The sequence below is a fragment of the Chinchilla lanigera genome, unplaced genomic scaffold (assembly GCF_000276665.1).
Source record: "Chinchilla lanigera isolate Chin_1 unplaced genomic scaffold, ChiLan1.0 scaffold00032, whole genome shotgun sequence".
NCBI classification, from domain to species: Eukaryota; Metazoa; Chordata; class Mammalia; order Rodentia; family Chinchillidae; genus Chinchilla; species Chinchilla lanigera.
In genome coordinates this window covers 1,095,759-1,120,609 of record NW_004955433.1, presented here as the reverse complement: position 1 = coordinate 1,120,609, position 24,851 = coordinate 1,095,759, and the positions used below count along the sequence as shown (strand labels likewise).

Below are 24,851 nucleotides of genomic sequence, written 5' to 3'. Positions count from 1 at the left end.
CGGGTCTCCTAGGACTAGGTGTGGGGCAGGGCCGGGCGGCGCGGCCGGGCGGGAGGATCTGGTGGGCGGACTCGACCTGGGTCCTCTCCGCGGCGGTGCGCCCGGCGGTCCCGTTCTGCCGCTCGCCAACGCCTGTCCTGCGGGACGTGGGGTGAAGGGCCACCTCTTACCCAGAGTGGGACTTGTTTTACTGTGCTGGGCTTGAGCCCCGGACCTTGGCACTGAGCTACATCCCCGGCCCCTCTGATTTTATTAGGACAGTATCACTTCAAACTGCCCGGTGGGCTGGAACTTGGGACCCTCCTGCCTCAGCCTCCCAGAGTGCTGGGAGTACAGGCATGCCGAGGCTGTTTTCAACACTGTGCTGGAGCCCCTTTTCCTTAAACTGTCTGTAATAGACTTTAGAGTTCCACTTTCTCCTCTTACGAGCATTAATCAAAAACAGGGGTTCTTGGGCAGGGGTGAGGCTCAGTGCTAAAGGACTTGCCGGTAAATACCGAGTCCCCAGTACGTGGTGGGGGGAGGAGCCCGCAAAGTCTCGTCTTTTCCCAGAAAACTCTGCTCCGGGTAGGCGCTGGACTGTGGGGGTTTTGTCCGTGCATCGGGCTGCACTTTGCGGTCAGGGGAAAGCAGAAGGGGAGCCAGGTGGGCTCTTTGGGGTTGAGGCTGGCAGCCACTGCCTGCTGCTCCTCTGGCAGCAGATTCAGGGGGAAAGGCCCAGCGCATCCTCATCGCCCAGAGACCAGCAGGATGGTACTGCCAGTGGTACGGAGTCGTCAGGGGAGAAGTCTGGTCTCTGCCACACTTACTGCTTCTAATTTTAACAGTTATCGGTTTGTATTGTGCATAAAATGACTTCACCATAGCGACTGTCACACGCCCAGAGTCAGGTGAAGACCCAAGTTTGACATGGATGCAAATCGTTTGCTGCTGGGCTTTCACAGTGAGGACTGTTTAGTATGTGAGGGGCGCCTACATTAAAACTGCACCGTTAGTTAAATAAGGGGATCCTTTGTGATCCACCTGTCTCCAAAATCGGTAACTCCACATTATATGGTCTAGTAGGCTGAATATTGGCGCCAAAAATACGGGTTCTAATTCCTGCAATTTGTAAATGCTGTATTGGAAAAGGACTGCGTGTCAGATTAAGCCAAGGATCTTGAAATGGGGGAGATTATAAATTACCTGGGTGTGCCTTCAATAAAATGGGGTCCTAGGCGAGTGGCAGAGGGAGGGTTGTACAGATAGAAGTCAGTATGTCTTTTCTCATTGCTGGGACAAAATACCCGACCCCTCACAAGTTAAACGAGGAGAGGGTTGTTTTACCTCACAGTTTGTGGAGGTTTCAGTCCATAGTCAGCTGGCTCCAGGGCAGGGCAGCATGGCAAAGGAGAGACAGTCCATGGCAGGCAGGCAAGCAGGCAAGCAGGCAGGACGTTTATCTCATCCGGGCTAGAAGCCGATTAGATGGTACCACCCACACTCATCGTGGGCCTTCCTACTACCCATGCCTAGAACTATGCTAAACCAATCAGTGGGCTAATCCAGGTATCACCCCCCAAAAGCTCCAGCCAGCAGTGCTTGAGGCTTGCAGGGGAGGCATCTAGGACAAGCCGAGACGCGCTGTGCCCCAGAGCCTGCCACGCATGAAAGCATACTGGTGGCCACAGAGCTCAGGGAGGAACAATCTCCTCCTAGACCCTCAAGGGAGCAAAGCCCCGAGAATGTCTGATTTTAGGTCTGTGTGACTGATGTTTGGACTTCTGGCCTCCAGTACTATGAGAAAACAAATTGCTATTGTTTTAAACAAATAAGTTTGAGGTAATTTGTTATGGCAACTACAGAAATCTAATATATAAGTCAGTGCTCATAAATCACTTAGAATGCTGTATGGATGAACACTTAAAAACTCTACAGTAATAGTGGAGAACACTGCATATTTTCATGAATCCCAAGGAAGGGATTTAAATAGGGAATTTGAAAAGAAGAGAAAAGAAATCAGGTAGTGCATAGAAAAGAGGTAGACTGGCATTTAAGCCAATTTTTAGAGTTTCTTCTGCTTTCCTGTTAATATATCACCATGTCTATTCTGGCTAACAGGAGTAAAAGTAAAGAAGGACAGCACCTGGCAAGGTGGCACATGTCTGTAGTCTCAGCTGCCCAGGAGGCTGAGGCAGGAAGATCACAACTTCAAGACCAGTTTGAGCAACATAGTGAGACCCTGTCTCTGAAAAATAAAAAGGGTTGGGGACGTAGCTCAGTAGTGGAGTGCCTTTGTGTTCAAGTAGCTACCAAAAAAGTGACTTAGCCTTGGTCCTTAGCCAAGTCACTGGATAGCCTCCGGGTGCTTATCTAATAAGACTGGAGATACCTAGGGATTGAGGCCTAGGCCTGGGGGAAAGAAGGAATGGGACAGTCCTTCCAAGTGTGGAAAAGCAACCTCTAGTCACTTGGGATGACAAAAAAAAACAGTCTTCAGGTCTGAGTCACTTCTGGGGCGCAGGCAAGTCAGTTACACTTTCCACGTTCACTCCCTTGACCTGCTTTCTCTCTCTGCTGCTGTCGAAGAGACACTTTAGCTGCTGTAAAAGTCACCTGTTAGGTGTAGCATCCAGCGACTGCTAGTAAATCACAGAGCTGTGTCGTCAGCATGATTCTGCTTCAAACATTTCCCTCACCTTAGATTCCTCGTACCCATCTGCAGTCAGGACAGTCAGACCTCTGGCCCCTTTAGAGTTAGGTTCGGCCTGGCTGCCCCAGTGACCGTGGACAACCTAGTGCTTCTTCCCAGGGTTCCCTGCCCTGCTGCTGAGATCTTGGGATCTTTCCCAGGTAGAATCCCTCCAGTAACTTTCTCTTGCAATTCGAGTAAATCTCAAAGTTCTTAGTGTGGTTTCTTTTTTTGTTGTTTTGTTTTTTTTCGGGTACCAGGAATTGAACTTACCACCTTGTGCTTGCCAGGCAGCGCTGTGCTAAATCCCCAGCCCCCTTAGTGTGGTTTCTTTGAGACTATGACTCTACCTGCTGGCAACCTCATCTACATCTCCTAGGAGAGTTCAGGAAAGGTGCTGACAACCCTAGGCCTCCGTGGGCATAGTGCACAGGTGGCATGCAGAAGGAAACCTCTCACCCTCCCTCGCTGTCCTGTTCCTCTTCCCATCCTGGGCCTTTGCATATAGTATTTCCTCTTAAACTGCACCAGACCTCTGCTGGGCTGACTTCTCTATTCAGCTCAAATGTCACCTCCTCAGAAAGGCCCCTGACCTACCCTCACAGGAGTAGCCTTACCCCTCCGGTAGCCACTATCCTGGTTGTTGCCACCCTGCTCCTAAACCATTCCCCAGAGACATATATTTTATTTTTTTTCTTTAATGGCTCTCTTTCCCCATTAGAGTATAAATTCACAAGGGAAAAAACTTGACCAGAAAAAAAAAAAACAAAAACCAAATTTGACCATTATTGATCTCAGTATTTATAGAAATGCCTTTCATGGTAGCAACATTGTCAGCAATCAAAATGCCAGCAACAGTAATTAATAGTAATTAATGCTTGCTCTGTGCCAGCCCAGTTCTAAGGTTGTTTGTTTTTTGGAACAAGATCTCACTATATAGTTCAGGCTGGCCTTGAACTCACTGTATAGCCTGGGTTGGTCTCGAACTGGCAGTGATCCTTCTGCCTCAGCCTCTCCAGTGCTGGAATTACAGGCGTGTGCCACCACATCTGACTAAAGGAAACTCTTAATAATTTTAGGAAGCTGACTCTAGAAAGATCATTTTGAGGTATTTTGCAGAAAATTTGACAAGAGTTGATGAAAGCAGGAAAAACTACAATTAAGTTGCATATTCAAGGATTCCTTCCTTAGGATTTACAACCGTACTTAAGTCTTTACTCAGTTATGAAATATTACAGACTCAGTAAGATGTGGTGATTAACTGGATGTGGAGTTTGAATAGCTGAAAAATAGCTGAAGACATGGGAATGTCTAACGTGGGAAGTGGAGGTGATGGCAGCATTTTCTGAGAACACCAGAAAAGCAGGCTTGGTGGGAGATGAGAGAGCAGATCTGGAATTTGAAGACATCAGCACAGCTGCAACCATCTGTGCTAAAGATTTTTAAGCGAAACGTTCAATAGAATTTGTCTAGAAACAAAAGACTACTAACAGCAGCCTTGCACTTGTCCCTGTCTGGCTTTGCTGTTGACTGAAATCAACTGTGAAAACTAATCACATTTTGGTCTTTTTGCTGCATGTTTTCCATAGGAAATCATGGAATGTCCAAGTTGGAGAAGATTTTAGAGAGCTTCTGCCTAACATTCTGCCTGAGAAAGTACATCAGTGACAGCGACCACCCCAGCACGTGCTCACCACCCGCAGCTCGCGCTCCGCGCGGGCCGCCTGGCACGTGTGTACCGAGGGGCTCCTGTGCTGGAGCACAGGAGCCTTGCACTAAACCTGCCTCTCACCTGTTCAGCAGTCCTAGTGCTGCACGCAGGGTATATTTACTCAGTTTTTAGAATGTGACAACCCCTTACTTACATCTCCCCAAGACATTTAAAAGTCCTGCCTGTTGATCGCCCTAGGACACCTGCCTGACATTTGCAGACTTCTGACTCACCAGACAGAAAGGTCTTTACCTAATAACTTGTCTACCCAAGCACAAGATTGCTTGTTTGGTCAAAAGTAAGCTAAAAGCAATTTAAATTGTCCTAAGGTGCTCAAGTGGTCGTTTAAGTCAGTGTGGACTGTACTTAGAGAAAGATCAGGTCTGAGAATATCAGTATGGGGGTCATATGCACTCATGAGTCTACATATTTTGATATCACCAGTAGATCCAACAAAATTAGCATTGAACCAACAAGGAGTGTATAACTAAATATGTTTTGTTGTACAGATAGAGGCTGTATAAGTGCTGTGGACTATTAATTAGAATGCACCTTCTTACAAAATGAAAAGTCAGTTCCTGTTGCTGCTGGTACAGAGAAGTGTGCAAGATGCTGTCTAAAGTGTAAGTGGTAAAAATGAACTTGTGAACTGAGCTTTTTGAAAATAAATTTTAGCCACAGAAATATATATTAATAAGCAAATTTAAATTTTCAGGTGTGAATAGAATAATTGAAAATAAGAATACCTAGAAACTAAGGTATCTTTTATTTTACTTTTAATATTTAAAAATTATAAACATATACAACTGATACCCTAGTTTTTTCTGTCTGTATTTAATTTTGGAAAACCTGAAGCTTGCCTATGCTCTCAACCTTAACCAGCTAATTCCACATTGTTTTATATAGTCCTTGTGTTGGGCTGATGGAGTAAACCCACTTTCTTTCCTGTTCATAGACTTATGTGAAATTTATATCTGCTTTCTAAAAATAGAAAGATACAGCTGGTTTTTTTGGAGCAGTTAGTATGTACGCTGCTTAAATGAGAAACCCAGTGTTGTTGTGCATGCTTTACTGTCCTGCCACGTGGTACATGTACATTCCTATCAAGGCAGGTGCTGTGCAGGAGGGTCTGTGCGTCAGCTACCTCAGTTAGCCCTTACTCTCTTGAGGTGTGCACTCCATCTCCATCTCGTAGTACTATAAAGGATAAATAGCCTTACAGTCACAGAGCTGGTGGATCACAGACCTAGGATGTGAACCTGAATGACGTTATCTAGAGAGAAAGAATGTGGCTGAGGAACAGACACTGACAGTGACGTGGAGTTAACAAGCAATTAATTCGGGCGGTACAGCCCTTTCCAACATTGAATGGCTCTGCATTGTGGTTCTGAGACTGCGCCAGCCCAGAGGCACTGTATTTGAAAGTCCAAATATGCTGCATGTGGACATCCTGGGATGCTTCTGAATCTCCCAAAGAAACATGTCTTCAATCTGGTTGGAGAGGAGTATGCACTAGTCCTATAAACCAGTCTCAGGTTTCCGGTCCTTATCCTAGCCTCATCCTAGGGGCTTGAGGCACCAGTTGATGAATCTTGGAATCTAAATAGAATGTGTGATGTACATGTACCAGCTCCACACAAGGAGTGTAAGCATGCTCTACACATGGAAACATACAAAAAAGAAGGGGCTCAAGAAGTGGACAGAAGGGAGGAGGACGGGAAGGGAAAGTGGATTTAAAAAGAATTAAGATGTACTATGTACATGTACCAACTCTCCACAAGGACTGTAAACATTGTATACTATAAATGTGTACTGATACAAAAATCTATTCTATAAAAATGGATTTATATATAAATCCATTTACATAAATCTAAATAAAAATATCTATTATATAAAAATCTATTTTATCATGTACTGATGTAAAAATAATCTATTCCCAGTCAAAAAAACTACGTTGCCCTGCTGTGGAGACAGTTACTTATTCTGTCATAGTCACGGGCAAGGCCCACCTTCAGTCGCAGCCCCAAGGGAAGGTCCAGGTAGGATGTTCACACCAGGCAAGTGCAAGAAGACCTCTGCCATTGCTCTGGAACCCAGCAGAAGGGGTAATGCCCAGAGGATGCTTTAAGCACTTGGCTCAACTGTGTGACAGAGTGAAGCCTACAGGCCATTTTCCTCTGAAAGTCACATCTTTGTGGTCTGTGGTTTCCAAGACTTTTTTGCAATGTTCCAGTCAAATAGCAGAATATGTATATAGCTTGTGTATATAGCTGGTTCTCTTTTCAGCAAAAACCTACTCACAATTTTAGATGAGACAGAACTGTTTGTAACAGACCTTGGGCATATTTAAAAAGGCCAAGATCTCACCTCTGTATTTCAGTCAGATTAAAAACGAACACTTGTAAGTTCGTATTATGATCCCCAAATCAACTAGATGCAGAGTTTTAACAATTTCATCATTTACAGAGGCAAAGTCATATTTATTGAAAGTAGGATAATATTTCCACATGCACAGTGTGATAGAAGTGGAGGATGCTAAGTGACTTAACCAAATCAAGAGTATGGCCAATCCAAAAGCATGAAAATCTGAACCATAAATAAAATTGCTGGTTTTCATCAATCTTAGGCTCATGAGAGACCTGCCAGCAATGGTGAATGGCAGTATTAAACATCTTTACAAATAAGTGGCCATTTTAAAACTCTTGTTTGAGTAAATAAATGTGTTCTGTCTTCTTTAAGTACTCAATTCATAACAGAATTTTCTAAGAACAGTGCTTCCTGCAGGCCCATGCCAGTCAGCGGGCCTGAGGTCCCTGTAGTCACCATCTTGTCTCGAAAGAGGCTGTGGCTGCCACATCAGAATACTCTAAAGCCAGACCTTCCCCTTTCTCTCTTCTCTGTCCACCTCCTTCTTTAATTCTACTCACCTTGCTCTTTACAGCTTGATCCTGTCAAGCAGAGTTGATTAGTTTACTCTTTCCTCATATTGGGCTGTGATTTTACCTGATCTGCTCATTCCTTCATGCTTTTGATCTGTCTGTGACTTATGGTAACAGTACACAGTAGTTTGGATTTTCTCGGTGTCATTTATCATTTTAAAGAATTGCCATCAGGGGGCTGGGGATTTAGCTCAGCGGCAAAAGCGCCTGCCTGGCAAGCGCAAGGTCATGAGTTTGGTTCCCGGTACCGGAGGAAAAACCAAAAAAAAAAAAGAATTGCCATCAGGCATGATGGTGCATGCCTGTAATCCCAGCACTTGGGAGGCTGAGGCAGGAGGATCTTTGTGAGTTTGAGACCAGCCTGGGCTACCAAGTGAGCTCAAGGCCAGCTTGAACTGCATAGCGAGTTCCTGTCTCAAAAAGACAAAAAAAGATAGCCAAGTACATCATTTTCATCTGTAAGTAACATTATACAACCAATGTTCATGATTACACTTGTTTAAGTGAGAAGGGTACTTTCTGGCTTCCCAAATGGCAGTCTCTTCTATTTAGAACATTTCAATTGCCTAGCAATCTTGACTAACATTCCATTTGTTACAGTTCTTTATGGTCTATTTCATTGCCTACTATTTATTTTCTAAAAGTGATGGCACAAGTTACATTAAGGTAGACTTTATTTTCAGTTGTAGTTTGGACAGATGGCGCCTCGGTAATCAAAGGGAAGAGACTGAGAGTGAAGTGGAGACCCCTACGCAGGGAAAGCTCAGCTCACAGGTTGTTTCCAGCCCTGCATACTTACAGATGTGAATGGACGTAGTTAATGCATGAATTAATGTGACCTTCCTCATTCCGTTACTTTGTTGGTTCTTTGTTGGCCCAGTTCTATTTGGTTTTACTATTTGTTTTTAAAGAACCCAGGTTTTGATTCATTAATTTTACGTATTGTTTTTCTATTTTCTACCTCAATTTCTGCTTTTACATTTATTACTTTGTATATGCATTTTCTTCTTTTTTGTGTTAGACATTGATTCATTTTATTCTTACTTTTATTTATTTCTTTAGCAATGATAGAGATTGAACCCAGGGCCTTGCACATGCGAGGCTAATGCTCTGCCACTGAGCTCCACGCCCACCTTCACCACCCTTTTGATTTTGGGACAGGTTTTTACTAAGTTAGCCAGGCTGGCCTTGAACCTGTGATCCTCCTGTCAGCCTCCTGACTACCTGGGATTACAGGTGTGCAGGAGCACACCTAACTTTCTAAGAGCTTTTCAATCTGTCTCACAGGTTGTTTTTGCAGTCAGTATTTTTCAGAAGTTCTTTATTGTTTTTACTTCGCTTGTTACATAGGAACTGTTTAACAGCAGGCTTCTTATTTTTAGACATTGTTTCCATGTTTTTTTTCCAGTGCGGGCATCGAACTCCGGAGTCACGCTTGCCAGGTGGGCACTGAGCAAGTGCTGCTGAGCTCCACCTCGGCCCTCTAGACTTGCTATTGTGAGGTTTCATTTTTTGTTTTTGGATTTATTACATTGTAACTAGAGATTACAGTTTATAACATTTCTACTTTATGGGAGTTACTGATCTTTTATTTGTGCCCTAGATTGATTTTTATGAATGTTCCACGTGCACTTTAGAAGGAAGTGTATGTTGTATTACCAAAGTCTAGTGCTCAGTGTATTTCCAGAGCTCTATGTTAGCGATTCCTTCATCTAATCTCTTGTATCCATGCTCATCTCTACTCCATTTGGCCTGTCTTCTGCTGAGTACTGTGCTTAGTTCTTTCCCCTTGGTACTGGGGACTGAATCCAGGGCCTTCACACTGAGCTACATCCCCAGCCCCTTTTTTGATATTTTTTATTTTGAGGCAAGGTCTTGCCAAGTTGTGCAGGCTGGGTTCAGATTTGCAATCCTTCTGTGTCGGATTCCCAGCTAGACCCCAGCCCTCAGAGAGTTGTTTTCTTATGAGCCACTTTGAAAATCATTTTTTTCAGTAAGCAAGTTGAGTGTCCCCACGTTTATGACATAAATGTTTTGCTTGTTGTAATTTCTGTCATATTGTGTGCACATCACTGTATTTATTTTGTGTAATAACGGGATATATATAAATTTCAGATATTAACAAAGTTCTGGTTATTCTGTGAAGTGTGTTCACATCATACCTTATTACTAACGGTTGAATAATTGGTCTTTCATAGACAAGAACAATAGGAACCAAAGGAAGCACTTATAATTCAGGATCTCTAAGAAGAGGTAGAAGTAGTTAATATGGAACCAAAACCATGTGAGTCAAATACTGAAGACCTTTTATCAAGTAGTGGCATCACACCCAGTGGAGGTACGTACCGTTACAAAACACACCCGGAAAGAGCAGCATTAAACAATCTTTGCGACATTCGGTCAGTCTCCTCCTCTTTAAGATGTTTTGTTTTTAGCTCCAGGGTACGGAACACAGTCACGAATGTCTGCTATTTGTTTACAATCCTGTTTTGGGGGAAGAAATTGCTCGGCCTTTGAAATAAGCGAATCTGTGCTTTCCGCGCACGTGTACGTCAGTGCTGGGTGTACGACTGTCCCTGCGTCGCATTGCTCCAAGCCCCGCTCACTGCCCACGCTTCCCCAAGGCCTCCCCTCCCCGTGCCCGCCCTGAATTCGAGTCCTGCGCCGCCTGAGCCCTCCGCACCCGCACCCGCACCCGCGCCGGCCGGGGACGCTCCCGCTCGCCCTCCCCTTCCGCCGCCCTGCGCCGGCCCCCCGCTGCCGGCCCTCGGTCCCCCGGAGCAGCCGCAGCCTGTGCCCGGCGCAGGGGGCTGTGCACCGTCGGCCGGACCTCGACCCCAGCGCCTTCGCTTCGGCAGCGTTTGCTCCGGGACGCACGCACCCTCCCGGAGCGCAGCGCCGCGCCCGCCCCTCCTCCGCTCGTCAGGGCCCCGCCCCTCGGCCGCCGCCCCCTGCTCGCACGTCCTCGGTGGCCCGCCGCACAGCTTCACTCGCGGCTTCTCGCCCTCTTCGGGTCCCGTCACCTCCGCCCTCTTCTGGCCGCTCCCCCACGCTTGCCGTTGTCCCCCAGGACTGCCGGAGGCGCGGAAGCCAGCCTGCTAGAGCCTGTCGCTCTGCCTACTGAAGGAGGGATTCTCAACCACCGTCTATGTCAAAGTCACTTTTTGAGGCTTTTCTGTTTTGAGACAGGGTCTCGCTGTGAGTTCCAGGCTGGCCTTAACCTCATTGTGCGCCCCCGGTGGGCCTTGAACACATGGTGAGCCTCCCAAGTACTGGAAGCAGAGGTGTGCGCCACCACAACTGGCACCTGAGATTTCCAACATTTAAGGGGCTGACGCTGAGTAGATCTGGAGCGCAGTGGAGACATCACTGGGTTTGTTGTTTTTTAAAGCTGTGCAGGTGCATAGTGGTGCATCCCTATGATCCTATTTAGTTGGAAGGCTGAGGCAGGAGGATCCCAAGTTGGAGGCTGACCTGGGCTACTTAGCAAGATGCTGTCTCAGAATAGGAAACAAAAAGCCCTGGAGATGTAGCTCAGCGGGAGAGTGCTTATCTCATGTGTGAACCCTGGGGTTCAGTCCCCAGCATACACCTCCCTCAAACACACAACTCCACAAGTAACAAAAATTGAGAGCAACTGGTGCAGATTCTGCCATTTTTTCCCTAGAGTACCAGTCTTCCCGTCTGTACCTCCCTTTGGGCCACTATCTCAGCCGAAGGCCAGTCCTCTTTCCCTTTACTCTTCTGTCGGTCTCTTTTAGGAAAACCCAACTCCTGCCAGGCTCGTTGTCCTCTCCAGTTTATACTGGGCTTCTGGAAGAGTTTGCTACAGAAAAGACACAGAATTTCCCCCAATCTGTCGCTTCAAAGTCAGAGTCTTCTACCTCCACCGGGTCCTGACACCTCTGAGAAACAGTGTGGTCTTAGCCGGGTGTCTTTCCACGGCTGTGTAGTGCTGTACAATCCTTACTTCAAAGTCGTACTGTTCCAGATGAACCTGAGCCCCTGCCATGACCACAGGCCCCTCCTGGGCTGTCCTGCACCTTTATTCTCACATTTGGCCATTGCCTTCTTGCCAGAACACACCTGTCTCAAGCGTCCTCACCTTTAATTGTGGTGTTCCTGCTGCATGCAGCGTCCCCTCTCCTGTCCTCTTGACTGGTTCTTTTTGTTTGTTTGTTTGTTTTTATTTTTATTTTTTGAGACAGGGTCTGCTTGGGCAGTTCAGGCTATCCTTGAACTTGCTATGTAGCCCAGGCTGGCCTTGATCTTGTGGTGATCCTCCTGCCTCAGCTTCCTGTGTGCCCCACGCCTGGCTGGACTGTTTCATTCTTGCTCCAAGGTACTTCAAGGCGCACCCTGCACCCATATCGTGTTGTCACCCTCATCCCAGCCACATCCTCGCGCATCTTTGCTTCTCTCTGGGGGAGCTTTTGTTGCTGTTTCACTGCCTGTTTTTATCTTGCCTTTCTTTAGGGCTCAGACGGGAACCACTTAGTGTAAACTTGCTTCATATAATGCTTGTCATGGTTACTGTATGAATGAACTAACTAATGAATTATTCAACGCTCAGGTTCCTCAAGCCCGTTTTTTGTGTCACCTATCCGTGGTACAGTAATTGAAAACACAGCCTCAAGTGGGACTTTGACACAGATTCCTGCTTTCCCTAAATATGAAGTGGAACTTGATTCTCCCAGAAAGATCATTGCTTATCCGGGCAAGGAGCACATCGAACGTGTTCTGGAAGAATATTCACATCAAGTCAAAGATCTGCAGAGAAGACTCAATGAGGTGAGTCGTATTCTTCTAGCACCTGTCACTGTTCTGGGGCCAAGAGGGACGTCAGTGGCCTTAGAGTAAATTTACACTTCTTAGACGAAGACATGAGCCATGGGTCTGTGGGCCAAACTAACAAGTGCTGTCTATTTCACTATTCAAAACTGAGCTAATGAAAAGTCTGTATAACTATTTTCCACTTGCTAATAATCCTTCATAGCCAGGCATAGTGGCACATGCCTGTAATCCTAGCAGTCAGGAGGCTGAAGCAAGAGGATTGCGATGAGTCCGAGACCAGCCTGGACTCCATGGTGAGTTCAAGGTCAGCCTGAACTACACAGCAAGACCCTGTCTCAACAACAACAAGTTGTTCAGTAATCCCTTGGTTTCGTGATATAATCTCAATGAAATTTGAATAGCTTAGAATGTTAAGTAAAAGAAAAAGAATGTTACAGTTAAGGATACTCATCTGCAGATATAATACTCAGTGGTTCAGGCCTGCTGTCCCACTATCATGAACTGGTTTCTCTTTATAAATAGGGTATGCTTTCAGATGTATGTGCACACATAATGCAACTAAACAGAGTTTAGAAGTTTGCCGAAACTTTTGAGTGGACCTCATACAGAGCTAGACTGGCTTTACAGTTGCATATTGGGTCCCGAGTGCACAGGCTAAAAGCGACCCCCGCCCACTCCCAGATTGTGCTGACCTAAGCTCTCCCGGCTGCTTTGGCCCCGTCCATGTCCCTCAGGTGCGGCGGCACCGAGAGGCTCGCTCATCTCCGATGTCTCTTGTAGCGCGGGAGTTCCAGCTTGGCCCGGCGGCTTCCTCCTCCCTGGCCACGCCCTTACTGCCCCCCCAGGTTTAGGCGTTTCCTCCTCTGCAGCGGCCCTCCCCTCGGGGTGGGTGTGTTCACAATCACTGCCTTCTGCGCATAATCACTGCCTTCTGCGCACGTATTGTCTTTTCGTTTTTGTTTTTCCGCCCCTCGGTACCGGGAATCGAACTCACGACCTTGCGCTTGCCAGGCAGGCTTTGTACCGCTGAGCTAAACCCCCGGGCCCCTGCGCACCTGCTGTATTGCTTAATATATCATACTGCACTTATTGCCACGTTGTTCTATCTCACTGATGGTGAGCCTTTTAGAACTTCAGTGGTAACAGACAGCCTGCTGCGGCACACGTGCCATAGGTTTGCCACCACTGCTCTATCTCATCAGAGCACTTTATGGGGAAAAACCCCTTATGAGCACTTTCAGGGGAAAAGCCCCACAATTTTATTAAATGCTCAAAATTATGTACCACTGTATCATATAGTGGACATTCAACACTGTATACAAGAGGATGCCTGAAGAGTCCATCATTTTGGAAGGGAGCTGGTCACATAAACAAACAGTGACAACCCTTTATGACAGGTACTCTAAAGGACATATAGGGACAAAGCAAGCAGAGAAGCACTAGTGAGGAAAAGGAACAATGTCTTGATTTATTTTCTGTGTCCATCCCCTGGCACAGCTTGTCACATTTAGTTGGCTCCTAATAAATATGTTAAATCACTGAATAACTAACAGCACCATTGGGCTACTTGTGATATTTAACATGCACCTCCTGTGTCACGGACATGGTGCTAGGTGCTGGTTAAATAAAGACAGAAAGACATAGGCCCTTGCCTGTACACAGAGAGATCTGCAGTACAGCAGGGGTAAACAGTGATGGTAAATGCAACTGATGCTTTATATTTCTTCTTTCACTTTCCTTTCAGCATTTGACCAAGTAATCAGCTTCCTGTTTTTTAACGTTTTCTTTTGGTAGTGTTAGAGATCAAGCCCAGGGCCTCGTGTATGCCACAGCAAGTGCTCTCCCTCTGAGATGTGCCTTTGGCCCGCTATTCTTCTCTTCTTATTTATTTTGCAAGTTGGTTTTGTTTTTGTTTTTGTTTTAATGCTGGGGCTTGAACACAGGGCCTTGTGCATTGCAACCATATTTTTAATTTCTAGGACTTCTACCCTAATCTCTTTGGCATAGCATCCTGTCTTTTATAATTGTAATGTCTCTTGAATTTCTCTGTTCATTATCATTTTTGGAAATACTGGTTCGTTCTTTGCATTATATTTGTTTCTGGGTGTTTGCTTTTTCAGTCTTGGTGTCTGTTTTTATTTTAGAATCTTTCTTTCAGGGTTCAGTGGTTATGTTTTTCTGTTCAGACTGAAGGATGAGGCAATAGAAGAGCTGATGGCAAACTCACTCTTTATGGGCAGAACTTGATGGCACTGCTTGGGATAATTAGGTGAGGCATCAGCAGTTACACTGGGAGGCCCTTCCCTGCCTGAGTGTAGAAACCCTTGTTAATTTCTCTGTGCTAAGCACATTGGTTTTTAGGTGGTTTTGTATGTTGCCAGTATTTTAAGTATGGTAGAAACAGTGTTTGGCTTTTCGATATATATAAGTTCAACTAGTTCTGCTATTTTGAAGGAACAAAATTTGTTCCCATTTTCATTTGTTTTTGATTTGTTGCAAGATAGAGAGTGGGTAAAAAGAGTCCAAGCTTTTGGTAAGGAAAGGTAAGGAAACTACTTATGGTGTTCAGTACTCTAGGTAAGAGATGAGCGATTGGGATTTGAATTGCAATGATAAGGGGAGAGCCACATACATAACAAGAAATTAATAATAGCCTTTTGGAAATTATTAGCTACAAGGATTTAAGTTCCTCTAGTGAGATTAATTTGCTTGACTTCCCCCGCACCCCCAGAGCAATGAACTGCATGAGAAACAGAAGTTTTACCTAAGGCAATCAGTCATCGATTTGCAGACAAAACTTCAAGAGATGCAGATGGAGAGAGATGCCATGGCTGACATCAGGTTGGCATTTGTTACCTACATCTTTTCTCCCACGGGTAGTGATAGAGCCGAGACCCACACAGAATCAGACCAGACCTGACACGAGGGCAGTCTGTATTGGAGGGAGCGACGTGGTGGGCTGCCCAGCGGACTAAGACAGCCCCGAGCTGAGCAAAGTGTGTGGTTTTTAAGCTACCTTTCAGGGAGGGTGTCCATGGGCGAGAACATTTTCCGGGAGCGGGTGTCCGTGGGTCAGAACAAACCAAGTGAGGTGGGTTGTTCATAAGAGTTGAATGTCTGGTTCTGCCAAGGTGGATAAGGGCAGGGTTGGCTTTTGTTAAGGGCAATGGGAGGGGAACAGGTGAAGAGGAAGTTTTTATTAACTCCTTAATAAAACAGCTTAAATCCCCTGTTGGGGGAAGGGGGTTCCCTTGTGACTTATCAGGTAGTGCTAGGGATGTAGCCCAGGACCTGGTGTGTGCCAGGCAGGTCTTCTACCACTGAGCTACATCCCCAGCCATGGAGTTATTTTTGAAGTTTTACTCTTTAGCAAAATCACTTGTATTCATTAGTGTTACCCATATTATTTCTTTTCTTCCATTAATTTCACAGACGAAGGGAGAGTCAGTCTCAGGAGGATTTGAGAAATCAGCTTCAGAGTACAGTTCATGAACTGGAAGCAGCCAAATGCCTGAAGGAGGACATGCTGAGAGACAGCAGCACGCAGATGGAGCAGCTCAGGAAGGTGATGCTTAGTCATGAAGGCACCCTGCAGGAAATTCGGACCATCCTAGCCGACTTTGAAGAAGCCTCGGGCAAGAAAATACAAGAACAGGACAATACGTCTACCATGCCCTTCCGAAGCTTGGGCACAGCTATTAGTAAAACTCTAAGAGAATTAGATACAGAAATTTCTTATCTGAAAGGGAGGATATTTCCAGTAAGTGGTGAGAAAACTACTTCTATTTTATATTGAAATGCATTAAGAGAATAGTATTACATACATAATTTTAAAAAAATTCTTAAAAGTAAGCCTAGTTCTTGTTTTTGTTCTTTGAAATAATAGAGGTTACTTTCACAGTGACCATTGACCCCTGTGGTACCGGAGCTTGAACCCAGGGCTTCATACATACCAGGCAAGAGCTCTACTACTAAGCTACATCCTTTTTTATTTTTTATTTTGAGGTTTCACTAAGAATTTCACTAAGATGACCAGGCTGGCCTTGAATTTGTGATCCTCCTGCCTCAGCCTCCTGGGTAACTGGGATCACAAGGGTGTGCTACCATGCCCTGGCCACAGTGATCTGTCTTGATAGGAAATCAGCTTGATTTATATGCAGCTTCATGAAAGGGTAACCAGAGTAAAAGATCTAATAAAATATAGTAATAGAATTTATTGGAATTAGTATTCTATTTGCATCTCTAAAGCATTTCTTTAGTTGAAAATCTATGAATTTCCCAAGCTTTAGATTTTTGGTTACTGAGAACAATGTCTAATTTTTTTTTTAAACTAGGTAGAAGATCAACTTGAAACACTGAAAACTGAATCACAGAACAAAATAGAACTACTGCTGCAACAGCATCAAGACAGGTAGGTCCTGACTGAGGTGTAGAAAGTCAGAATGAACCACATCACAGTTCTACAGTCGCTTCCCTGGAATTCCAAAATCTGAAAAGCCCTGAGACACAGAAGATCTTTTTCTTAGGCTTGTAGCAAACATTTATCAAAGAAAATAATTCTTCTGACCCTTGTTAAAGCTGTAAGAAAGGTTTAATTTAATATAGGTTTTGCGGGAGGAGCAACAGACCAAGCCCAGCTCTCAGTATGGCAGGCAAGTGGGCAACCCGTGAATGGGGAGTTATTATGCAGAGACCTCCCGGGCGTCCTGCCCAGGGAAGCCAAGGATTAGCTGTCCATGCTGCGGATGAGGAACGTCATCAGTCAGGCTTCGGGGATGGAGGAGACTTGCTAAACTGACTGGGCAGAATTCTTGCTAGGACTGGTCTGGACCAGAAAAAGGACTGGAGCTAAGAGCAAGGCTTAGTTGAGAGAGCGCTTAGCAGGAAGAACCTGACTGAAGTTTGGTCAGGATCAAACTTATGCTTCATTTGTTGGCAAAACCTGACCTGAACTAATGTCAAGATTTTTAGTCTCTGTGATTTAGATTGGATGCTTATAAACTTGTATTTGTAATGTGTTTGGTGTATAAGACCCTTTGCTAGATCTTACACAGGGTGTCATTCATAATTCTTTTTGTGAGACTGGTTGCCCAGGCTGGCCTCAAGCAAGCTCTTGGGCCCTGTGATCCTCCTGTCTCAGCCTCCCAAGTAGCTGCAACTATAGACCTGTGCAACTATGCCCTGCCCAGCACTCATAATTTATTTTAACATTGTAAAATTTTAAAATTCTGCATTTTATATCCTAGCTGCCCCTTAAAAGATTTGGGTAAAGGATTCTGGACTGAAAGAGTAGCATATACAAATCTGAAGCAAATTACTAAACTTGAGAATGTTGAAAATCACTTTAAAAATAATTCATAGTCAGGTAAAATTTCCTATATCAAGTAACATCACCACATTCTTTGTATAGGATTGAGCAGTTGATAAATGAACATGAAGTCGAAATAACAGGACTTACGGAGAAAGCGAGCAGTGCTCGGAGCCAAGCCAACAGCATCCAGAGTCAGCTGGAAATTATCCAGTATGTGTGCGCTGGGGTTTGAGGTCAAATTGATAATTGAATTGATCTTCATTTAAAAATATCATGTTAATTATTTTTCTGTCCTAAGATCCTTTAGCCACTGCTTAGTAATTGATCCCACAAGAAAGTACAGCTTTTCTAATACTTAAATGAACAGAAAAGATGACTTAATATATAGATAATATTATCTGACCATATAAGAAGTAGTATTGTATTTCAACCTCCTGGAACTGACTGTCCAAGTTGAAGATTTGTTCATATTTAAACTGATAGAGTAAGGCAAACAAGTGCACTGCACATGTATTCATGTATATGTGTGCATAATACATATAGATAAAAGATATGTACATATAAAAATTTTATCATTTGAACTAGTATGTTAAGACTTTTGGAGCAGGTACTGGAGATTGAACCCAAGGCAAGTGCTCCACCACTGAGCTATATCCCTGGTCTTTGAAAAATTTTTATTTTGAGAGAAGTGCTTGCTAAGTTGCCCAAGGTAGACTTAAGCTTGGGATCCTACTCCCTCAGTCTCTGGGATCCCAGGTACACACCACTGTGCCAATGTACTATGACTTTTTCTATGGATATTTTCAATTATATACAAAGTAGAGGAAAAATAGTATAATTGATTTCCATATACCTGTCACCCAATTTTGGCCATTACCATTTTTGAGCTAAACATTTTTTTTCTCTCTTTTTGTGCTGAGGACTGAACCCAGAGGGCCTGTCTTTTCCTTCCTTTCTCCTTCTTTCCTTCTTTCTTTCTTTCTCTCTTTCTCTCTTTCTGTCCTGAGGACTGAACCCAGAGGGCTGTGTGCATACTAAGTATACATCTATCACTGAGCTCTGACCCCATCATTGAGCTGCAACTTTATTTTGGTACCAGGAATTGAACTCAGGACCTCGTGCTTGCCAGGCCAGATCCCTGGCCCTTTCTTTTTTTTTTTTTTTTTTTTTTTTTTGAGACAGGGTCTCACTATCAGGCTGGCCTCAAACTCACAGCGATCCTCCTGCTTCAGCCTCCTGAGTGTGAGTGCTGGGGTTACAGGCATGAGCCATTACGCTTACCTGAGCTGCAATTTTTAAGAAGCAATTTTGGATAATAAAAATCAGTTGGCCTAGTGATGCCATCTAAAATAACTAGAGGTAGTATCCAAAAGCTAGAGTACCCTTGGGTATCACACATGCTTTTAGTTTGCTTTTGCTTTTATCCCTTCCCAACTCATCTTAGAGAACAAGCAAGAAATCAGAATTCAATGTATATGCGTCAGCTCAGTGACCTGGAGTCTACTGTTTCTCAGCTGCGTTCCGAACTGAGGGAAGCCAAAAGGATGTATGAAGACAAGGTAAATTTAGATTTTGCTGTTCTGCTTCCAGGGACTATTATGTACAAAGTCGGCAAAATATTTTAATAGCTTATTTGAAAATGAATCAAAATAATAACCGATTAAAATCAGCTCATAAATTGGAGTAGAAAAATGCTAAATTATCCCTTAAACTGTAAAGAAACAATTTTTATTTAAACAACATGCTCAAATTCATCCTTAAACATTTTTGCACACTTCAAGTAAGTTTTTATTTTGGGGGTTTTTTGGGGGGTTTTTTGGTTTTTTTCCGGTACCGGGAATCGAACTCACAACCTTGCGCTTGCCAGGCAGGCACTGTGCCGCTGAGCTAAATCCCCAGCCCCTCAAGTAAGTTTTTAAAAAATAAATTCAAGGGCTGGAGATATAGCTTAGGGGTCGAACACCTGCTTAGTATGTGTGAGGCCCTGGGTTCAGTCTCTAGTACCACAAAGATAAATAAACAAGAAATAAATTTTAAAAATAGGACCATAATATTTTTACTAAGCTTAGCTTTAGCAAATATTTCAGTACCAAGTGGTCTACCCCTATCACTCAATATTTTGGGAACATTCTTCCTTTCTAACATAACTTAATCATTGTGTGGCTAGCAAACTGCATTTTAAAATTAAACTAATTAGTCAAGCGTGGTGGTGCATGCCTGTAATTCCAGCACTCGGGAGGCTGAAACAGCAGGATCATTGCAAGTTTGAGACCAGCCTGGGCTACAAAGTGAGCTGAAGACCAGCCTGAACTGCACAGAGAGACCCTGTCTCAAAAAGACAAAAAAAAAAAAAATTAAACTAATTAAAAATAAAAACAGGGAACTAAGTCTTCATTTCTCATCATAATTCCTCTTAAAACCAGATATTAACTAATATTTGATATTGTTTCTATTATTTTGTTTTCCACAGCTAAAGAGAAATTATCCAATACCATTATCAATCATTTATTCAGGGTGTAGGTTTTAATTAATTTCAACTATTTGTAAAACAGTAAAGATCCTTACAAACAAGCACAGAGCTGCCACTCAGAGGAGTTCACATTCTGTGGGAAAGGTGGCTACACACGATGTTTGTCTGTTTGTGAACATTACCTTTCATCTCCAAAGTGTCCCAGTTGGGCTCAGGAGGAGGCTATTCTGGCTTACTTTTAAGCATGGAAATTAAGCCTTAGCCTTTAACCCCTGTGGCAAGATAAGAAAAAGTTAGACCTGGTTTTACTAATGCCTAAGCAATGAAGAGTAACATGGAACTGTGCGGTATAATCTCAGTAACAGATTGGGTCCTCTGCAGCCATGTCTCTCCAGATTCTTTTTTTGTTGTTGTCTTTTTGAGACAGGGTTTCACTATGTAGTTCAGGCTGGCCTTGAACTCACTTTGTAGCCCAGGCTGACCTTGAACTTGCGGTGATCCTCCTGCGTCAGCCTCCGGAGTGCTGGGATTACAGGAATGTGCCACCACATCACCAGATTCTTGATCACTCTTCAGAGTAAGAAATGCAGTTCAGCTTATGATCGAGGACTCACATGCAGCTGAAGCAAGCTTCACAGAGCAGTGTTTGCTGAAGTACCTGTCCTGTGGGCTGTTTCTGTTCTTGTCAGATGCTGGCTAGACCCCTTCACTTGACCTCCTGATTCACTGGTGGGTTGCAGTGAATAACACCACTCTTAGTCTACATCCTTCTAACTGTGGCCACTTCCACCTTACACTGCTGAAGGACCGGACACAAGGAACAACGGCCCAGGGAAGAACTTTGGTTCTTTCCTCCCTCTCTGAGGCCTACTTTTTGTGTTCTAGTATTTTTCACAGGGCAAGCTTTTCCCCCTAGGGACAGATAGCAGTACCCCATTCTGGGCAGACCAAGCCCACCCGAAGGGCATGACCCCACCTCACAGAGTGCAAGCAGAAGGGTAGTCATGATGCTAATGCCTCTGGGCTCAGAGGAAGCCATGCTGCTCTAGAGAGGAAGTGGGAGAGTGTTTGTGTTACAGCTCAGGAGAACAACTGACACCCACAGCCAACTGCTCAGACCATTTTGAAGAGGTATCATTTGCCAAAAGATTAAACCATTTAAAAAGCCACAGTGTATTAAATAAAGCTCAACTCACCTGTATTTTCTTACACAGTTTGTAATTTCTGTAGCTGTCCATTACATGGTGGCTTGATAACATTAGCCCTGCATGAGACTCATCCACTGTTTGCTAATTTTCATTTGTGCTGATCTGTAGTATCATGTTGATCAATTCTAAATGAGGGCATGGTGGAAATTGTAACAAATGATAAAATATCCATCTAATTATGTGTGCAAATGCACACATAATTCTTAGGCTTTTATAAACATTTATCTTTGGCATTCTAGAAGCATCAGAGGCATGACTGTAAACTTCTCATGTGAATTTGGGGGATCATATAGATGCAAACATGACATCAGGACCATTATTTTATTTTGCTCTAATGTTAGTCTCCCACAGAGCTGGCACCTAGCTGATGGTTGACTGGGCTCCTAGTAACAACTCCTTTTAGTTTAGCTAAATGCTAAGAGATACGTTTTGGGACCCTGAGAGATGATTTTCTGTCATTAATATAGAGGGCAATGTACTCTTGACAGAAAGGGCTTTAATAATATATGGTGTAACTGAACAAAGAAAATTAAACAGGTTAACCAAGACTATTTCATTTGGGGGGGAGTCCACTAAAATTCTATTGTTATGAAATTTTTTTATAATGAATACGGAATATAAAAATCAAATCCTTCTGCTTACTTTTATTTTTATAAACTTTTTTTTTTTTTTTTTTGTCTTTTTGACCAAAAAGGTCTTGCTATGCAGTTCAGGCTGGCCTTAAGCGCTCACTTTGTAGCCCAGGCTGGCCTCGAACTCTCAATAATCCTCCTACCTCAACCTCCCGAGTGCTGGGATTACAGGCATGCGCCATGTCTTGGTTACTTTTTTCCCGTTGCTGGGACAAAATACCTGACGCCCAAAATTAAGGAAGGAAAGGTTTATTTCGCTTACAATCTGTGGAGGTTTCAGTCCATACTTGGCAGATTACAAGGCAGACTGGCACATGGCAGAGAGCTACAGCTCATGGTGGCAGAACACAGCAAATCAACAAGCACACACCAGGGCGGAATGGCCTCAAGAACCCTCTTCCTCTCCCTTACATATGCAAACTATCCACCCCAGAGTGGGTGTAGCTCTCACACCCATAATCAATCAAACCCTAAAAGCCTGCCCCGAGACTGCATGAGGCTTTGGGGGGACACCCAGACACAAACCATAACACGCCACCACACGCAGCTTATTTTTATATACCTTGACTTTACATGGCTAACACCTATGAAAACTTTAAAAATCTGTCTTATTTTCTGCTGCTTCAGTGCACATTTTATTATGTACTATCCAGATAATAATGAAGAATGATATTAAAAATATATAAAAGCTGTGATTAAAAATGAGACTTGTGCCAGGTGTGGTGGTGCACACCTGTAATCGTGGCATTCAGGAGGCTGAGGTAGGAGGATCACTGAGTTTGAGGCCAGCCTGGGCTACACAGTGAGTTGAAGGCCAGTCTGAACTACTATATAGTAATATAAAAAAAAAAAAGAGAGAGAGAGAGAGAGATTTGTGTGGAAAAGAAACTTAAAAGATGTGTTGCTATTAACCCTCAGTGTATTTTATCAGTGGCAGTGTTAGTGCTTCTCCTGAGGTCAGACTCCTACACTTAAATGGTGTTGGGCTGGGGTACAGCTCAGTGGTAGGATGTATGGGTTTGAGTCCCAGGATTCCTCGAAATGTTATTGTAAAAGTAAAGTGTTTACTATTTTTAAAAATTAGTGATATGACAGGTCTAAATAAGACTGTCCCAAGTAGAATGCACAAATTAAAAGAAAACTCACTTAGGAGGATATTTCTCTTCAGATTAGCAAAAATACTTCCATATTGGTGAAAATAGAAATTGTGTTCAGAGAAAAATTTAGAGGTGGTTTTTTTAGCTGACCAAGTGTTTTACTGTAATGCTGTTTTTCGTTCTTTTCTTTCCATTTTAGGAGAACTCCCAGAATTCCCCTTTTCGAATTTGGATCAGTAGAAGCTGTCACTACTGGCTCTGTAGACTTGGCTTTACTCTTAACTTTCGCTTTTTGACAACAAAAATACTTCATGATCTTAATTCTAAGTTTATTTGGCTACTTTGAAAGCATTTGGGGCTGAATTTCACACTCTGAAAGTGAAGATTCCGTGGCTCCCGCTGGAGCTCGTCCCTGTGTGGGAAGAGGCTGCGCGCTCGGCGGAGTGGCGCCAGGGCTCCTGCGCGCTGGCCGGCAGCAGCCCCTGCTGGGCCGCGGCTGTTGTCTTTTTTGAGCAGGGAGAAAACAAAAACAAAAAACACCCACCCATGTGGCACCACCAAAAACCCCCAAATAACAGAATCTTACGAGATTTGATGCAATTGGTAATATCCCTGCAGTCAACGTGACACTGAAATGAGACCCCGTGCTCCTTTACGCAGTGATGCAAACCAAAAATGCGTTCATAGAGGGTGAAGGGGAAAACCAGTGCTATTACCTAAAAAGAAAAGAAAAAGAAAAATCTTTTACCATATCTCACGTCAGCTTTTTTCCTAGACATTTTAAAAGGCTTTTTTTTGTAGTATTTTTCACAGCTGTTCATATCAGCTCAGCTGCTACTTCAGTGGTTTTCCCTTTCACTCTCCTTTATCTTTTTGATCAATTAATCCATATAAGTATTTTTACTCTAAAAAGTGAAAGGTAAAAGCAGAGCTATAGCAGCTGAGTCAGTACTGACAATGGCCAAATCAGTGTTCCCGTGGGGGACTGGAGGGGCTGTTTAATGAGCAGGTGGAAAGATAGGACTTGATTAGCTTGCTTGCTTTTCTTTTTCTTTCTTCTTTCTTTCTTTCTTTCTTTCTTTCTTTCTTTCTTTCTTTCTTTCTTTCTTTCTTTCTTTCTTTCTTCCTTTCATTTTGGTCCCATAGATTTCACATCAAGTTTGATGTTACGAAATGGTCAATCCAGAGTTTTTTAAAAAGTAAAAATAAACCTAAAAAAAAGCAAATCTTAAGTTTTTATAACAGAAATACATATAGTTTATTTGCTTGAGAATAGAAATGGTTTATGTCAAACTGGGTGTGGTGGCTCACACCTGTAATCCCAGCATTTGGGAGGCTGAGGCAGGAGGATCACTGTGAGTTTGAGGACAGCTTGTGCTACGTAAGCAAGTTCAAGGCCACGTTGTACTACATGGTGATACCTGTCTCAAAAACAAAACAAAACAAAACAAAAAAGAAATGGTTTGGGTCAGGCGAGAGGCAAAAATGTTTGCTTTAGTTATCTGATTAACTTAAATTGTTCTTGTTAAAAATTTATAACTCAAAAAACAGATGAGGAACACAAAATTGAGGCCACAAGGTTACCCGCCAAACCTGGACCAGAACCTGAGCCATTTGGCTCTTAGCCTGATCTTTGCTTCTCAGACACCCGCCTCCTTCCCTGCTGGCACACAGAGCCCCTGTGAGACAGCAGTCTGTGGTTTTTCTCCTGGGTGTTCTGGGTGGGTCCACTAAGTGTGTGCTGCCTTGTCCTGATAATGATACACGAAAAAGACTGTGTCCACTGGTATTGTTCATTAATCTTGCTCTGGAAGTTACTTACGCCACAGTGGCTAAATTTTTAAATGAGATGGATTTTTTTTGTTTGTTTTCCTTTGTGTCCCAAAAGGAGAAGAAGAATGGAAATTTTCATTTGTTTGTTTTATGGTGTAGGTCATTAAACTCAAGGCCTTGTTTATGCTAAGCAGACACTCTACTTCTGAGCTACATCCCGTCCTAAAGTACATTTGTATAGGATT

The 24,851-nt window shown here is 43.6% G+C and overlaps 1 protein-coding gene across 1 annotated transcript in view; it reads left to right on the top strand.

Annotated features, from left to right (window-relative positions):
• The first annotated feature begins 24 nt into the window (after window positions 1-24).
• The window catches only part of Ccdc158 (coiled-coil domain containing 158), an 80,393-nt gene continuing 55,566 nt past the window's right edge, over window positions 25-24,851 (top strand). The window contains exons 1-10 of the mRNA XM_013516286.1: window positions 25-890; window positions 4,261-4,493; window positions 4,892-5,005; window positions 9,520-9,659; window positions 11,895-12,112; window positions 14,847-14,956; window positions 15,548-15,875; window positions 16,450-16,526; window positions 17,526-17,636; window positions 18,871-18,985. Coding sequence (XP_013371740.1) covers window positions 9,590-9,659; window positions 11,895-12,112; window positions 14,847-14,956; window positions 15,548-15,875; window positions 16,450-16,526; window positions 17,526-17,636; window positions 18,871-18,985 — 1,029 coding nt within the window. The 5' untranslated portion in view covers window positions 25-890; window positions 4,261-4,493; window positions 4,892-5,005; window positions 9,520-9,589. The remainder of the gene's footprint in view (window positions 891-4,260; window positions 4,494-4,891; window positions 5,006-9,519; window positions 9,660-11,894; window positions 12,113-14,846; window positions 14,957-15,547; window positions 15,876-16,449; window positions 16,527-17,525; window positions 17,637-18,870; window positions 18,986-24,851) is intronic.